This window comes from Myotis davidii, unplaced genomic scaffold, assembly GCF_000327345.1.
Source record: "Myotis davidii unplaced genomic scaffold, ASM32734v1 scaffold1363, whole genome shotgun sequence".
Lineage (NCBI taxonomy): Eukaryota > Metazoa > Chordata > Mammalia > Chiroptera > Vespertilionidae > Myotis > Myotis davidii.
The window spans coordinates 519,751-537,393 of NW_006294347.1; the positions used below are offsets into that span (position 1 = coordinate 519,751).

The following is a 17,643-nucleotide window of genomic DNA, read 5'->3' on the forward strand; positions in this document are numbered from 1 at the left end:
GTCTGGCCCCAATGAATTCAGTTTTCTTTTCTTTTTTAAATATATTTTTATTGATTTCAGAGAAGAAGGGATAGAGAGAGAGAGAAACATCAATGATGAGAATCATTAATCAGCTGCCTCCTGCACACCCCCTACTGGGGATTGAGCCCGCAACCCGGCGAGTGCCCTTGACTGGAATCAAACCTAGGACCCCTCAGTCCGCAGGCTGATGCTCTATCCACTGAGCCAAATTGGGGTGGGGAAACTTTTTTCTGCCAAGGGCCATTTGGATATTTATAACATCATTCAAGGGACATACAGAATTATCAACTTAAAAATTAGCCCGCTATATTTGGTCATTTAATTAACTCACCCCTAATGCCTTGGCAGGGCCAGACCAAACGATTTCCCTGCCCCTGACCTTTAGGCAGAAGCTGGGCCCGTGAAGGTTCTGACTCTAATCACAGGCATGGGGTCTTATTTCAGGATCGTGGAGGAGGAAGAGAAGTTCCAGAAGCAGTGGGAAGAAGACTGGGGCTCCAGGGAACAGCTGCTCTCGTCTAAGACCATCAGCGCCGAGATGCACCCCGTGCCCCTTCGCAAGCCAAAGTGTACGTATCCTGTGCTGGTGGGTGGGGAGAGAGCTTCCTTCTGGGGCCAGGAGGCTGGGGGGTGGTCCAGGCTGAGATGCTGGTCCCTCTTTACTCACCACCACCTCTCCAGGTGAATCGCCCTGGCCGTCTGGGCTGCATGTGTTTCACAGAGGGGCAGCTATGTGCCAGGACCTATCTGCCAGGGCATTGGGGTGGGAGGGATCTGTCTGCCCACCTTGTCCTCGAGGCCTGCTGCCAGGCTCTCCCCCACAACACAGACACAGGCAGCTGGACCCTCCCCATGCCCGTAGGCTGCTGAAGAGGGATTGGAGAGCTATAGGGAAAGTGAACTGCTTATGGGATTATCTTAGTTTGTTGGGTGTTGTATCTTCTTCCTGCTTGGGTCTGAATTGGTGCTGGGATGAAAGAGCAGTAGGAAAGGGGGCAAGGGTCTCACATGAGAGAAGACTCTGGTGGTCCAAGCTTGATGGGCAACTGTGGGAGGAGCTTCCCTGAAGTGACCCTACCACCTGCATCTTTGTGCATTGGACCCTGCGAGGTCCCTGCACTCCAAGGATGGAATCAGGACGCCCAGGCACCAAACTGCGGCCATCCTGTGGCCTCGGGTCCCTCTGCCTTTATCTCCTTTCTTCATCTGTCCTATGTTATGATCCCCAGTTTTGGTCCAGGCCTCAACCAACTGCTCTCCTTCCCACTAGCTCTCGACCCCAACTCCCAGGAAGCCTCTTCAAGGGGCAGCTCACAGCACCAGGGCAAAGTGGGGGCTCACTCTCAGTGCTTCTTAAGTGGGCTCGTGGTGGGGAGCCAGGAGCAAGGCACCTTGGGGGCCATGGCAGCCACAAGTCCAGGATGCCTAGTTGGGCCTTTACTCTTTATAGCTGTTTTCATCATTGACATGGGGCAGGTTCCACTCCAGCTGACTGCGCTCAGCCGACCTGGGAACCTCTGGACATGGGGTGAATCTGTATCCAAGGACCAAGGTTCCCCATTTCTGCTGTGTGGCAGCCATTTGGGGTCTGTGATAGGGTCTGGACATCTCTGGCTCCGACTTTGAATTTTGCCCAAGCCCTAGAGGGACCTGAACTGGGGTTGATGAAGAGGTTCAGAGCCATCTGGATGGTTCCACCTCACCCTCCTTGGTGCAGGGCAAGCAGCTCCCACCCAGCCCCTCCTTCCTGGCAGGGGGCACTGTGTCATCTCAGGGTCCTCTCGGAAGGACAAAGCACGCTCTCATCAACCTTCCCTGTGACATTCGGTATTAGTTGAGGATGAGGCCAGAGCTAAATTCCCGGTGAATAATCTGTGCTTTAGACAGGGAGTTAATTTGCTCTTTATGCGTGAAACAGGAGCTTCAGGAGAAGAGAAATCGATTTTAATTGCTTCTCCTGAGAGTAACCCTAGTCAATTTAGTACCTGCCTTGAAATTGGGTCTTGGCTTCAGAACAAACACACTCTCTCAGGAACTACAGAAAATGAAAACCCTTTCTGCAGCTAGCTCTTTATTTCATGATTTTAAACAAAACCAAGCTTCGTGAAGAAAAGGAGAGCTTTGTCCGAGTTGTAAATGTTTTCTAAAGCAACATCGCGAAGCATGAGATTGATGACCGGAGTCCGCCAGCCTGAGCTCGGGCTGCTGCCGCTGCCGCCTCCATCCATCTCCATATGCACCGGCAATTAATTCTCGCTTGGAGATAAGTCAGGAGATGCAGGAAGGCCTGGAAGCCGGCCCAGTGCCTGCCTTTCTCCGCATTCCGGCGAGGCTGGAATGGTCTCAGCCGTTTCGGGCCAGCAGGACCAGGCTGCGTTCAGGTCCTCCCTGACCCTCTTCAACTTGGGCCCAGTCAGCCCACAGGGTTACACCTGCCACAGGTGTCTGTGCCTGATGAGGGGTGGACCCTGCATTTTTGAACCGTAAAAAGTGGGGAGTATCTCTTGCCCAGAAAATGAGGCCACTCATCCTAATGATGTGGGTGGGACTGTCTGATCCCCTCACCACCCCCTGTCCCAGGGGCTCACGCTGCCTACTCATGGCCAACCTGGCAGAACCCCAACATCCTGCCAGGCCCTCAAGTCCATGGCACACTGTCATAGCACTCCCCAGAAGAACTTCCTTAGCTAAACCAACAAGGAGGAGGGATTTTAATCAGGAATCCCAGAGCTAGAAAAAGCCTGGAGAGGTGAAGAGGTTTAAACAAGGGATTTCCACCGTTCTCTTGCCATTACGGACCCCAACAATCAATTAGTCCCCACACCCAATAGGCCCCATGGTTTGGACGTTGAGTTGTTTTCCTACCAAACTATTAAGTAATCATGTGTGTCCCCATTGTTGGATTAGGTAGTCATTCTTGTTAGCAAGAAACAAACAGTGTTCCACTGTCGAGTAACCAGAAATCAAGCCAAAAGCAATGGCTCTTAACCTTTACCCTTTCATAGGTTATTGGACAAATTCTTCTAATTACTATTTGAAATATTAATAAAAAACTCGCAGCAAATTTATACACTACCTTCTACCATCGCAGGGCGGCTGGAGTCCAGGTTGGAAACCACTGGAATGGGTGGTTTGCTATTCTCCTCATTATGTCAAAATTCGTGTCTTCCTGACCACATGTGCCCCTCTACCCTTGGGAATCTCCCCACCTCCTCAGGGTCCCCAGTCCACCCACACAGCTCCAACAGTTCCTGGGGGACCCAGAGGTCTAAAGATGGTAAGAAGGCAAGAGAATCTGTCTTCCCATTGTATGCTCTGGCACCAAACATGTATAATACTCAGGTATTCCCATCCTCTGTGCCACACCTCTCAGTGTCAGTTGAACGCCCCACAAAATGCTTCTCACTCTGCTGTCAGATCACCGGCCCGTGTTGTGAGCCCATTTTACAGACAGAGAAACTAAAGCTACCAAGGTTGAAAGCTCAACACACGCCATCCCAGAGCGAGAAAGCTTTGCACTGGGCTCCTGAGCCCTGTTCCTGCCCCTGACCTCACAGCTCCCGTAGAGGAAGCTGGTCCCAGGCCCCCAGGCTCCTGGGAAGGGCCTCTGGCCTCTGGGTCTCCTGAATCCCTCTCGGTTCACCAGCTTCCCCCTGTTTTCCCGGGTAGATGATCAGAGAGTGGAACCCAAGCTTGAGCCTGCCAACCACCGGGACAGAGGCACGGAGGAGCAGGGAGAGCAGGTTTGCGGCCCCCGCTTCGCTCCCTGGCCTTGCTGCTCTGCTTGCTCTGCCCACCTGCCCTGCCATCCCTGCGTCCAGCTTTGGGGGACCAGCCTATGGTGGAGACCACTGGAGTCTGTGGCGCTCCTCCCAGCCCTGGCTTGGTCCAAGCCCTGCACACAAAACCTTGAGAACAGGGCCAGGCTGACATGTCGGCTGGTGCACACAATACAACTGAACTCCTGGTTCAAATATTTAAGTATGGCCAAGGCCAAGTTCTTCCTCGGGCCTCTCCCCAGGACACCCCAGATCTCCCCAAGATCCGGCAACTAGAGGGTAGCGCTTAGTCCAGCAAGGGGCTTTCAAGATTCTCTTCTAGAGCCCAGACTGGTCCAGAGTGAGTAATTATTTAAGCCTTCACCACTGGGCGGGGAGCTTCAGGTCTGCGATATTGCCCAGCCATGCTGCTGCCTGAGGAAGGCAGGGGGCTGGTGCCCGGGTTGTCTGGCCTGGACAGGGATATGCTTTTTTGGAGGCCGATCTGCCTGCTGGCTGCCTGAGCCGTCCTTCCCAGAGCTGCCCCCCATCATCGCTTTCTCTTCCAACACTGAACGTGGAGGATACGGCCTGGACTGTGGGACAAGACTGTTTTGTTCTGGCTGACAGCAGTTCCAGGCAGAGACCCAGGCTCCCTTTTGTCTCGAGCCATCTCTTGGATGGAGGGACCAGGCGTCGGTCAGGAAAAGCCTCCTTCCCTTTCAGCGGGGCTTTGTGTCTTGCAGGCGGTGGCTCTGAGCTGGAAGAGCTCACCCTCCCACCAGGGGCTTTCTCTTTGATTTGTCTGGCACTGATTTCTAAAGCCAGAGGCAGCGGCAGGGGCCCGGGGCCTGGCCGTCGGGGCCTTTCTCAGGTGGTCCTGGGCCTGTTTACAGCCCAGGCGGGGCAGGTACGTGGAGAGTCAGGCAGAGGGTGCGGTTCTGCTGCTGGACCAGCTGTGCTGCCCTTCGTCTCAGGGGAACCCCGCTCCCGGCCTCTGCCCTCGCTGGGTGCCGGCTGCGCTGGACTGTCTCACGGCTCCGTTCTCTGTGTTGTTACAGCCTTTGGGTGGTTTTATCGTTACGATGGCAAGTTCCCATCCATCCGGAAGGTAGGACAGGGCTGGGTGCTGTGCCGTTTGCCATTGAGTTTGTTGTGGGTTTGCTGTGGGTTTTGGCCTTTTCCAAACATTGTTTTTTCCTGTCAACGCTCAACAGTGTGACCCGGACTGCTCGCTCGAGGGCTGTGCTTCTCTGTCAGGCTGTCATCAGAGGGCAGGGCCCTGTCACAGAGGCATCATGGGGTCGGGGGTGGGGGGTGGTTCTCGGGTGAAACCTGCCCAGGCACCATCAGGCACCACCTGGGTCAGCCCCGGTGGACACAGGGCTTCCGGGGCAGGGGCATGGCAGGAAGCTGCTGCTTTGTCGCTCTGTCAAGCAGACCCAGCGGCCAAGACTGGAAGCTGAGGACAGGCAGAGGAAAATGGTATACACAATGCAGATCATGAGGCCGACTGAGCCAGACACAGACCGGCTGTCGAGGCGGGAGTTTGCTGCCTCAGGTTGAGACAAAGAGCCACACCAATCATAACACTCCGTAGAAACATCTCTGCACGTGCCCCAGATAATGCAGTTTTCTGGTCTCTGAGGCCTTAGATTTTCTCTCTAAACCTTATTACTATGTATCTCCAGGCCCCATAAACCTTTCTCATCCCTTTTCTTTCTAAATCACTTTGGCATTTCATTATGAAAATGCCGCTGTTAACATCTATAGATTGGACATTCAGGATGACTTGGCATTTAGGATCCAGGCATCAGCATAAATCTGGGTGAAGCAATGTAGGTGTCATCATTCGACCGGCTCTTTCTGGCGGGATGTCTGGCTTCCAGAAACCAAAGCCCTGGCTGCGGTGTGACCTTGATCATATGTAGCTTCTCCCTGCCTGTACATGGGAATATCTAATGTGCTAGAAACATCTACCCCTTCCTCCAACACAGTAACGTTCAGATACGAAGACAGCACTATTATTCCTGACCGAAAGCGTCTTCCCCTAGGAGCACAGATCATGCTTTGTCTGACACTGAGTAAGTCAGGATAGAGCCCCTTAGGGGACTCCTCTCCACACTGTGGTGGCCTCAGAAAGGACTTGGTCTCATCAAACTGTCCTTTCCATTTACAGGCTGACCCTGGCTTAGGATGCCTCATTGCATTACATGTTGAATTCTTTCCTATATACGGTCTCTACTAGCATATAATTAGACACACACACACACACACACACACACACACACACACAGGATTCTACTTGAAAAACGAATGACAGGAGATGGGTAGGTTAAATCCTTCCCAGGCATTGATAACTAGGCAAATGTAAGAGAAGTGTATGTGCATCTCCTCCACACACATACTTCCCCTCAGAGAGCACATCCCTTGAGAAGTGCTGTTGGTAAAGAAGTGGACCTGCTTCTCCCTACTCATTAGTTCAGTCATTCCAGAAATAGCTGGTATTTCGGTTTCCATTTCATTTCCAAAAGAGAGGGAAATTGCTTCTAGGTAGCAGCAAGAACACATCCGCCCCATCTGCCTCTCCTTAGTCCCAACTGAAAGGAATATTTGCCATGAATTTAACTGACAGCTAAACGGACACCAGAATCGTGTTCCTCCTGCTGGCTCTGAAAATCCACCGCCTCTTTCTCCCGGGAGCTGGAACACCCAGTGCCCAGGTAGTACACGTGGCCGTCTATGGCCATGACCATTGATGCACAACATCTCCCTTATTTGAAAAGCTAAAGGCTCCATGTCTCGATTCCAAACCTGGAAGTAATCCCTCTGGGGTTCAAAGCCCCCAGTCAGTGGCCCCACAGAGTCTATGCCAGGGCCTGAGGATGTGTGGTTCTGACTAACCCTCACCAGGACTGCATGAGTGAATCATGACGACCAGGCCCACCGTCTGGCAGGGAGGCAGACTCACATGCAACTAAGTACCCACCTGGAGCAGACTGGTCTGAGAGCTGTAGACAATGCTATGGGGCAACTTGCCCTTCTGCCTCAGTAAGCAGGCGCTGCTTTCTTAGAGATGGGACAGAAACGGTCACATGTGCCTGCCCCAGCCAGGTGCCCTGGCTCCAAAACCTTAGCACTAGTGGGGTCTTTTAACCGACAGAATGGCCATTCCTATCATAGTGGTGCCTGTGGGAGGCCATGCCCTTCCTCTAGCCAGCTGCCTCCAGGCACAATGTTTCTGGCGCCTCCTGGGGATTTGCTGTCTGATAGCAGGGATTCATCTATCAAGCGAGCCAAGAGTCTAGCCAACAGGGTAGGCAAGGAACCAAGCAGGACTCTGAAGCAGAAAACCATTTTCTCAAGTGGCTCCTAGACTGTTCTGGGGTGGATCCCATCCCTCAGATGGGGGAGGGTGGGATCATCTCCAGAGCACAGTACACACACACAGAGGTGGGGGTTGTCTTTAGGGGGCAGGATGACTCAAGCATACGTCCGTAATGGCACCTCCCCACCCAAGTCCTTCCAGCTGTTTACAATCGCTAGTCAACTCAAATCTTCATTCCTGGCCATCGATGCTGGGGTGACTCAGGAATTCTGAGAGCAGGCCCCAGGAAGGTTTGTTGGGGGTGGGGTGAGCTCACAGGTGGGTTTCCTCCTTCCCCAGACATTCCCCTGCTGTCCCCTCCCCAGAGAGCTAGCTATATCCTCCAGGCGAGTGTGATGGAGTTGACACCTGCCATGCTCCCATTGCCCCCAGCTCATCTGGACACAATAGAAACTTTGTGGGACCTGGAAGACTCAGGACCAAATCCTGGCACCACCACTTATTAGATGTTTGGTGTTGGGCAAGAGACTATATCATGCGGTGTCTACATATGAGACACCTTTCTCTCCAGATATTGGAGAAGGCATGTGCCCAGATACTAGGAAATAAATGCAATGCCTTTTATTTATACAGTACTTTCATGATTATAAAGCACATTTATAGATGTTATTTCATTGGCTCTGGATAGCAAGATTATGGGGCAGCTATTTCTTCCATTTTGGAGATGAGTTAATCAGGCCCAGAGAGGTTAAGAAACCTAGCCAAGGTCACACAGCCAGTTAGTGAATCAGTAAACCCATTCTTCTGGCAAAGGGATTGTGTCTCCTACTCTGCAGTGAGTAAGCGTGAGGGCTTGTCATAAACCTGAGCTCCAAAGCCCATGGGCAGAGCTGGGGGAGGGGCTCACCGTGGGATGGTTGCCTGGTGTTGCTGAGGCCTGAATGCCCTGTTTGTGGTGCTGTGCCAGTGTCAACACTACCTTGTAACCCTTGTCGTGTAAAAAAATGCCACATCTGCTCAGAAAGGAAAGGATAAGAAAGCCAAGTATGACAGCCTGCAGGAGCTGAGAAAGAATAAGAAGGAACTGGAGTTTGAGCAAAAGCTTTACAAAGAGAAGGAGGAAATGCTGGAAAAGGAAAAGCAACTGAAGATCAACCGGCTGGCCCAGGAGGTAGGTGACCTGCTCAGAGGCCAGGTGAGCACCCCTGAGGGGCGGCTTGGTTGTTCCCCATCGTGGCCCCAGGGAACCAGCCGGAGTTATTCTCCCAAATGGAGTCCAAAGGTGGAGTGAGCCCTGCCCCCTCCTTAGTGTGCAGAGTGAGGTCATCCCACCTGCCCAGGGTCATCTGAGACTAGCTTCTGGCTTAGATGGATGTTTGGGGTTGAGACTGGCCTCCTTGCTCAGGTGTGGGTCTGAAGCTAACCTCTGCTCAGATTGTAGGACTTAGGTCAGCCCTCCACACACCTGGCCAGCGGTTTGGGTCTGTGCCCTCCACCCCCACTGTATCAGAGTGTGAGTCCAAGACTAGGCCTCTCTGCCCCAGGCGTGGCTGTGAGTCAGAGGCTCACCCCTCTGCCTCGATGTAGATCGGAAGTTAGCCTTCCACCTGCCTGTCATTCTATCTGAATCAGTTTGCCCCCCTCTCCAGGTTACAAGTTCAAGACCAGGGTTTCCCAAAGTGCCTGGGCTCTGAGGGTATGGGTCTGAGGCTAACCCTTTGCCCAGGCAGGATGTCTCAGGCTCTCCCTCAACTAATCAGGCCATGGGTCTGAGGCTGCTCCCTTCAGCAGAGGGTGTGTCTGAGGCTGGACCTCTTCAACCTGGGAATGTATCTAAGGCTGTTCCCTTCCAGACATGCCAAAAGCAGTCTTCCAGCATGAGTAATCCTTACTTCCTAGGTGAGCTGGGTGACCTTCACTCCCTAGCTGTTTGAGATAGCATTGGTTCGGCTTCCTTTCATGCTTCCGTGACAGATGGCCAAGCTGATTGCATTACAAAACAAGAGAAGTCCTGGAGAATGTGAAGTGCATTAGGCCTGGCACTAGGAACAGCTTAGCCACAAAATTTAAAAAATTGAACTTGTGCTTCTGAGGACAAGGCAGCCTGGAAGGGAAAAGAAATGTAAAGTTAAACTCTTGGAATGTGCGAGGAGCCTACGATAGGACTGTTGGTGGACAATCCTAAGAGCCTCAGGGTCCGGGGGCCAGTGAATCCCAGGCAATGCATGAGCCCCTTCTCTGATTGTGCCTACAAGTGGCGTTAGTCAAACCAACACCGCGACACCCTCCCCGCACCTGTTCCCCCGTCTTCTGGGCCCAGTGAAACAAGCTTGGATCTTTTTCTAGACAGCTGACACACCAACAGTACTTTGGGGTTTTCTAAGGAATGCTTCGTGTGTGCCGCCCACGTGTGACTCAAGTGCGCCCTTTGTCCTCTCCTTTGTGCCTCGGCCGTGGGTCCCAGGTGTCCGAGACGGAGCGGGAAGACCTGGAGGAATCGGAAAAGATTCAGTATTGGGTGGAAAGGCTCTGTCAGACTCGCCTTGAGCAGATTTCCTCTGCTGATAATGAGATTTCGGAGGTAACAGAGCCCTTCTTTCCACCTAGCTCCTCCTCCTGCTGCCTTCCGAATGATCCGCCCTGGGGGCAGCGGGAGGCACGATGGCCACTGTCCAGCGCACTCCCCGTTCCTCTCTTGAGGAGGGAGAACATAGCTGTTTTCCTGGGCTTGTCTCCAGAGTGACCACTAAGTCCCAGCTTATCTGAAATGGTCCCAGCTAGGCCTCTTGTCCTGGTGTAACTACTAAGAGTGCCACGTTCACTGTCAAGTGCGTTCCAGTTTAGAGGATGAACTATATGGTCACCTTATTTGTCACCCACAAATGGCATAATGTGGGACCCTCTTGCATGTGGGCATTCCCTACCAGCTGTCTGGCATGAGCTCAGGTGGCACCCGTGTGGCTCTGGTGTGAGGGTGGTGGGTCTCCAGCAGTAAGAGAAATCAATTAGAAGAGCCTTGTACTCAATGTCCTGTGAAGTGAAGCACTCGCCCCAAGACTACAGAACTTCCTTGCAACCCCCAGATGACCACGGGGCCCCCGCCTTCCATGTCTCCCCTGGCCCCACCCCTGAGACGCTTCGCTGGCGGGCTGCACCTCCACACCACTGACCTGGATGACATCTCTTTGGACATGTTCTACTACCCCCCCAAGATTCCCTCTGCCTTACCTGTGATGCCCCATCCTCCACCCTCCAACCCACCCTCCAAGGTCCCCGCAACCCCTGTCCTTCCGTCATCAGGCCGTGTGAGTGCCTCATCCTCGCCCTGGGTGCAGCACACCCCACCCCCGATCCCCATCCCTCCCCCACCATCTATTCCCACCCAAGACCTCGCTCCTATCCGCCCACTGCCCTCTGCCCTGGAAGAGGCACTGGGCAACCACACGTTCCGCGCTGGGGACACAGGCAATCCCACAGAGGACTGGGAGGCAAAGAACCACAGCGGGAAGCCCGCCAATTCCCCTATCCCTGAACGGAGCTTCCCACCCACCCCAAAGGTACTGCCCCTGTTCTGCGTGCTACACTGGGAAGCAGGTGGAGTGGGCGGGGCTGCTGTTTCCCGTGTCCTCCACTGCCCCTGGGAGCGGAGACGGGCGGAAACATCACCCCAACCCACTTTCCAGGAATGAGCTCCCAGCCTGCATGTTGTGCACACCCTGCATGTGGATAGTTTCTCCTGATTTTGAAGTGTGTATTGTATGGGGAATGGCCTGTGGTACTTGGAATGAGCAACAGTGTATTGATGTTCGACGTTAGCAGTAGGCGCGCAGTAAGTGCTCGTAGACATTACTAACTGTGATCAGTGACAAATCAAGGTACAAGGGAATTTGCATGAAGCTTCCCTCTCTTCCTCTTGGCTTGTGTGGGCTGGTGACATTCAATGTAGCACTAACTGTGTCACAGCTGGTCATGTCTTGCTATTCGCCTAGAAAGCCTTGAGTGTGGGAAATGAATCCCCAGTTTAACAGAGGAAAAGGGGGTTCAGGGGAGCAATCGTAAGCTCTATAAATGAAGCAATAACACTGCCCAATGCAGCATTTCCTATGGCACCAATCAACTCCGTTGCCTTGACGTATAATCCCCAGAAATGTCTGGCCATCTTCCAGCTCCAGAAAAGATGAAGATGGAGAATTCCTAGAAATCTCCAAATTTACTATTAAAAGACTATGGATCGTTTTCTTGGATTCAGGAGGCAGAACAGTGATCTTTCTCAAAAAGACATATTTCTTATTAATTGTTCAAAATGCAAAGACTACATTGGAAGAGGCAATCCTCAAGGAAGACACAGAACTTTGATTCCTGGGAAGGAAAAAACAAAATATTCCTCTGCTCCAGTAGCTGTGGGGCCAGGCTGGCATCAGAGCCCATGCAGCCCATGTCAGCTGGGGTGTGGGGGTGAGGGGGACTGTGGCAGGGCTGGCAGGGGTGGGTGGGGCAGGCAGTAGTACAGATCAGTGGCTTTTATTAATCTTCCCTGCCTGGATCTGAGTTCCTGCCTGCAGAGCAGAATGAGCCTCTCTGAGCACTGAGGAGAGCCTGGGGAAGGAAGGTGGGAGTGAGGAAGTGCCAGATGCAGACAAGGCTCTGGCTTTCACAGGGACTCTTGGCGGGTGAGGAGGAGGAGACTCCCTCTGAACCTCTGGTGGAATCCTGAGCCCTGACTGTTCCAGGGATGTCTTCCCTCAGAGCCCAGCCAGGACCAGGTTTGCAGGCGGTTGAATGAGCCTGGCACAGAGGACCACATCCTTATTGTGAGGGGACCCACCCAGATGGGGGGCAGCTTTTCCTCAACAAATTCTATTCAAAAATCATGGATTGGGGACCTGCCTTGTGCCTCTCTGTGCGGAGGGGGAGGGGAGCAGTGCTGCAAAGGACCCGGGAGGTGGGCCCACCTGTACTCTCCAGGACTTTGCCATCGGAAGGATGAGCAGCTGACAGGGCAGGACCGGCTATAAAATCAGCACAGGTCACGTGTTGTGTGGGAGAGACTCCTTCTAATGGGAGGCTGCAGGCACCTCTGCAGAGCTGAGCCTTGAGGGATGGTGATGCATGAAGGACGCGGGGGAGGGCACTGCAGGTGCAGGGAACTGCCAGGAGGAACTGCCTGGGTGTGAATCCTGGCTGAGCATTGTTACCTCATCAGGCTGAGCCTGGGTGTCCTCACTCACAAAATGGGGATGTTAATGGCACCTCCCTGTTATGAGGATCACATGAGTTAACACATGACCTTATTCTAAGTTAATACTTAGGAGTATGGCAGGCACATAGTAGGTGCTCTGTAGACATTAACTGTGACCAGTGACAAATCAAGGTACAAGAAAATTTGGGTGAAGCTGCAAACATGAGGTTGGAGGTAACCTCTGCCAACTTTTGAGTCAGGGTCAAGCTTCAAAACAGGATCCAGCTTTCCCAGAGATTGCTCCAGGAATTACGAAGTTCCCACTGCTACTTCCCGGGCAGAGCACGGGGAGGATTAAAAACTCCCCTAGCACAAGGAGCCTCTGAAAAACTGGACCATAAGTGTCTTAAGCAACATCAAAGCCAGGGCTTTCCTGACTCAAAGGCCAGGGGCTGCTGTTTTATTAGTTAGCACTTTGGCCTTTGTGCCTGCAACCCTGACACCCTCCTCTCTGCATGCTCCTAGTGAATTGTCATCAGTGCAGCAGCAGGAGGTGTGGTTGATCACACATCTATCTGCACTGTCAGCCCAGCCAGCAGCAGGTTTCCGGTTGTGGGAAAAGATACCTGTGTTGACTTCTGTACCTGCCTCATCAGCACCTGCCAAGGGAAGGTTTTCAGGGTCATATCTACCCCCAGGCACTGTCTCATGTGCCCACTATACTATTAAGTCATCCCTTTGTTCATAAAACATGTTTAGTGAGCAACTACTATATGCTAGACACTATGCTGGGCACTGGAGCACCACCACAAAATAGGCAGCCCAGTCCTTGCCCAAGACAGTCCTGTGGGAAGACAGACAAGTAAGCAGGAAACCACCACACTACCAGAGGGAGATGGGGGGAACACTGGGGATGAGCAGCGGAAGTGGAGAGGAAAAGCTCAAGGAATGCTTTCTGAAGGCAATGATACCTTCCCAAGCTAACACCTGGGAGGTAAAGCAGCAGGAAAGAGCATGTGCAAAAGCCTTGAGGGAAGAAAACCTGGTGTTTTGGAGGATAAAAGTAGGCAGTATGAGAAGGGAGAAGAGTGAGCAATGAGTATAAAGGGAGGTAGAGAAGCTCATGAAGGATCTTGGGGTCAAGGGGCTCAGTAGTCAGTGGGGACCCATCAAGGGCCCTGGATAAGGTTTGTGACCCAATTTGATTTGTGTTACCCAAGAGGATCAAGTGCATTAGAGCAAAGCAGACAGGATGCCCCTCTTACTGCTCCTCACCCCCAGCCTCCAGAGACTCTATGCCCACCCATCAGGGACAGCAGATACTTCCTGTGCAGTCAGGGGACTGGAACCGTGGCCAGAAGAGAGAAGCCTTGGGGAGAGAGGAGGCTGAATGACATCCACGGCCACTGAGAGGAAGCCTTGAAAGCCTGTCCTCTGAGTGACAGTGGCTGCTGGTGACCCCAGAACCAGACCCTGGCTCACGTCCCTGATTCCCTAGAGGCACGTAGTGTCTGAGTTCAGGGCACACTGTGGCCAGCAGATTGCTCATCTCTCTGCTGGAGATCAGACCCCAGGACCTCTGGCAGGCGAACGGACCAGGCTGGCTCAGCATGCGCATGGTGTGAATTTGCACGTGTGTCAGAGTGCCGCGGTTGACCTGGGCCATGCCCGCCATGACCTCACACAGGTCTCTCTTAAACTAACCTCGCTAGACATTCTGCCCAAGTCCACAGCCTCCACGAGGCCCTGGAGTGTCCACCATCTCCAAGCCTGTCATGGTCCACCAGGAGCCAAACTTCATCTACAGGCCAGCGGTGAAATCCGAGGTCCTGGTAAGCCTCCCGGGTCCCCCTCCAGCGCATCGCCAGAGAGCAGACCAGGGCCGCCTCCTCTGGGTTCTGCTGGAGGGACAGTGAGGTGGGACACAAACTCACATCAGGTGCCATCTCCTAACCATCTCAGTGGCCACTAGATGAACCCACATGGGTGTAAGTGGTTGTTGACATGGCCAGTGACATTCCTGTTCCTCACTTGACCAAACAGGCTGCAGGTCCATCTAGAAGTAATAACCGCTCAGACTTGCTGTGAGCCTACCATGTGTCGGCTCTGCAGGGTCTCATTTAATCCTCACCAACCCAGTAGATGGTACCTGTTATCCGTGTTTCACACTTGAGGAACCCAAAGCTTAGAGAGGTTAAGTCAGGTGCCCAAGGCAAAGCCAGGACTTACTTCTTACTTCAGAGTCATTCAGAATCCCAAGCCCAAGCTCTGACCTACATTGCCAACTTGCCTAAACTTGCGGTGATTCAGTGGTCCTGCCTCTGCCCCTAAGGCCCAGAGTGGCTCCACATGGCATGGACCACCCTCAGAGGGGACCTTGCCAAAGCAGATCCGCTCTCCAGTTCACGTCTCACTCCTCTCTGGGACTGAGAGTGTGAGGTGTGGTGCTGGGGGAGAGAGGAGGTCTGCCCGCTCTTGGTCACCCACAGCTGAGCGAGCTGAGACTCATGTGTACCCTGCTCCAGGGGCACCAGCCGCTGACTGGGAAGAGTCATGCCAGAATTCTAATTCTCCTTTCAAAAAAAACCCTACCCAAATGTCAGGGCAGGGCAGCTCAGATACCTATTTTGAGCTCTAGCTGTCCTGTCAGCTTCCCGACAAGCTAGGTTCATGCTCTCGTGACAGCTGCTGGTGCATCTGTGTCGCATGCTCTGGCTGATGACAAGGGGTGGTGTCTGCTTGACTAGAACTGGGTAGCTGTGTGTCTGGGGATGTCATACGGGGCCAGACTGAAAATCAGGCTGTGTCTATTTGGGGGGGGGATTTTGTCAGGGCCACCCCAGGGTGGCAGGCCCGTGACCGGGCACCAGGGGGCAGACGAGGCCTGTTGGTAACATCCAGCATGGGACTTTTTTTTTTCCTGGCAGCCACAGGAGATGTTGAAGAGGATGGTGGTTTATCAGACGGCGTTCAGACAAGTACAGTGATACCCGTCGTGTGTCTGTGTTCCTCCCTGCCGCCCCGTGTCTCCCACTCTGACTTCTCTCTCTGGGAGTGCTGGTGGCTCTCAGGTGGCCCCTAGCGCCATCTGCTGGGAGCCTCAGGCCAAAGCTGTGTCCCCATGGCCACAGCCAGGGGTTGGGGAGGGTCTCATGTCAGGTGGGGACATTAGGTTTGTTGGGCCCCATGCAGGATCCCTGGGGGCTCGGCTCTTTTACTGCTGTTTGTTCAAAGAGGAATAGGACAGCGGGAATCCTCAGAGGCCAAGATGGGCCCTTGTTCCAGCCCTAGGTGCCTGAGGTTTCTACCTGCCCCTCCCTCCATTTTGGCCCCTCAAGGCAGATCAGAGTCAACCCAGCACCCCCAGCCCCCACCCCGCACTGAACCCACATCAGGGAGGGAGTGATGGCCCAGATCCTCCAACTGCCCAGGGTGCTCCTGTGCACGGGGCCACAGAGGTCCTAGCTGGCCCATGAGTGGGGTCGGGAGGCAGCCACTTATCCTCCCACCTCCTGGGGCTCACATCCACAGAAGCACCACTGATTGGCTGCCTCACCACCAATGAAAGAGACCCCCAGGTGGAGGGAGATCGTGCAGCCCAACTCCGCACTGATAACCCACCACCCAACCACAGGCGAATGTGACTACAGGCAGGAAGCTGAGGGGAGGTGTCGGCTGACAGTGAGACAGGGGGGTCTGCCAAGGAGGCTGCTCCCGATGACAGGCGGTGGCTAACAGAAGGTGTGCTGCACCAAGCACTGTCTCTCAATACTTTATGTCTGTTAATTCATTCCATCTTTACAACAACCTGGGAGTTACGTGCTACCATCATTCCCATGTTGTAGATGAGAAACTCACGCAGAGAGATTAGGAAACACACCTGTGATGTTCTGACGCACACAGCCGGTGTCAGACCCCAGGTTTTAATTCGGGGGGTTGGGCCCCTTGACGCTGTGCCATTCTGCTTCTCCAAGCACCAGGATTGTAAAAGAGACATGTAAGGGCCTTGCTGCTTAGGGCACACACAGGTTCAAAGAGAGAGAGAGGCAGGAAGGTGAGAAGTCCAAGGGCCCAGACCGGGAGTCAAGCCCTCGCTCCACTGCCCACTGACTGGCTGGCCTTGGGCAGGAATGTCACCTCTCTGGGCCTCCTTTTCTCCTCTGTTGGATGAGGGTTGGGCTCCTTTTTCAAGGGCTGACCAGCTGTAATGGCTTATAAGTCTCTGATCTAAATTTACACGAGACACAAGCACTTGCCATCTGGCCCATCCCTGAGAGCAGATTCTCAGGGGGAAGATTCTCGGGCCCCGAGCCAGCACTGCCGAGTTCTGCAGAAGCGACAGCCAGGGTAGGCAGGGCCCTCCTGAAAGAGCATTGACTCAGACCCTGCCTCCTGATCTCTCTTGCCTGTGGATTTGCTGCCCTGACATCCATAGACTGACCTGGGGGTGGCCTCGAGCTGGGCCAGGCTGGAGACTCCTTGGCTTTTTGGGGTTGAGCTGAGGTGATGAAGATTAAAGAGGAGGGAGGACAGGCAGATGCCCAGGGAGCCATCTGCTGATATGTGGCCCTCGTCTTGTACCCCGAGCTTGGATGCTTTATGCTGGGCATAGCGGTGGCTGTGGCCTCCCCATGATGCTGACCACGGGCCTCAAGGGACACTTGGCGTGGCTTAGGGAACTGTGTGCTGGGGGTGGCTCCGCTCAGTCCAGAAAGGCCGCTCCTTTGCTCCCATGTTCCCATGGGGACTAGCAGAGGCTTTGCTGCTCTTGGGCCTGGGGTGCCTGGCCCCTCAGTCTGTGGACCCCGGGCTCCCGCTCTCTGTGTGACTCCTGGCTCTACCTCCTCCTCCCTTCTCACCACCTTGTTTCTACATCTTGGGAATGTTGTTCCCAGAGCCCCCACCATCCAGGTCCCCTGATCTGTGTGTCCTCTTGCCTCTTCCCCGGCAAAGGCTCTGAGGAACCCTCTCACCTTCTAAATAAACACTACATTAAGATCAACACTGGACACGGGCAGGCACAGACTTCCCACCTTTCCTCATGGAGCCTGCGCTCCCTTTGCTCCTGCCCGCCCCCCGCCCCCCATCATCCTGTGACTGAGTCCCCAGGACAAGCAGTCTCTTGAACAGTGTTGATCTTTCTTTGGGATCATAGCCCTGCGTGGAGAAAAGCTGGGCTTCACTCCCTCCTCTCCAAAAGTCTGGACCTGGCCTCGCAGGGCATGTGCAGGAACTGAAGTAGGGCCATAGGACCTGTGGCTGTGGGAAGATAAGACCTTCAATAGGGCTGGCGCTGCCTAGGCCACCTGGACATCTGTCAGCTTGGTGTCCCTGTCAGCCACACATGTTAACTTAAC

The 17,643-nt window shown here is 53.8% G+C and overlaps 1 protein-coding gene across 3 annotated transcripts in view; it reads left to right on the top strand.

Annotated features, from left to right (window-relative positions):
* USH1C (Usher syndrome 1C) overlaps positions 1-17,643 on the top strand; it is a 44,627-nt gene that overhangs the window by 20,374 nt on the left and 6,610 nt on the right. For 2 of the 3 annotated variants that reach the window (XM_015566994.1, XM_006768409.2), the window contains exons 14-20: positions 466-590; positions 4,841-4,890; positions 8,129-8,278; positions 9,572-9,688; positions 10,191-10,664; positions 13,999-14,118; positions 15,214-15,264. In XM_015566994.1, coding sequence (XP_015422480.1) covers positions 466-590; positions 4,841-4,890; positions 8,129-8,278; positions 9,572-9,688; positions 10,191-10,664; positions 13,999-14,118; positions 15,214-15,264 — 1,087 coding nt within the window. Of the gene's footprint in view, positions 1-465; positions 591-3,690; positions 3,765-4,840; positions 4,891-8,128; positions 8,279-9,571; positions 9,689-10,190; positions 10,665-13,998; positions 14,119-15,213; positions 15,265-17,643 lie in introns of all 3 variants that reach the window. The other variant, XM_006768410.2, reaches the window with a different exon arrangement.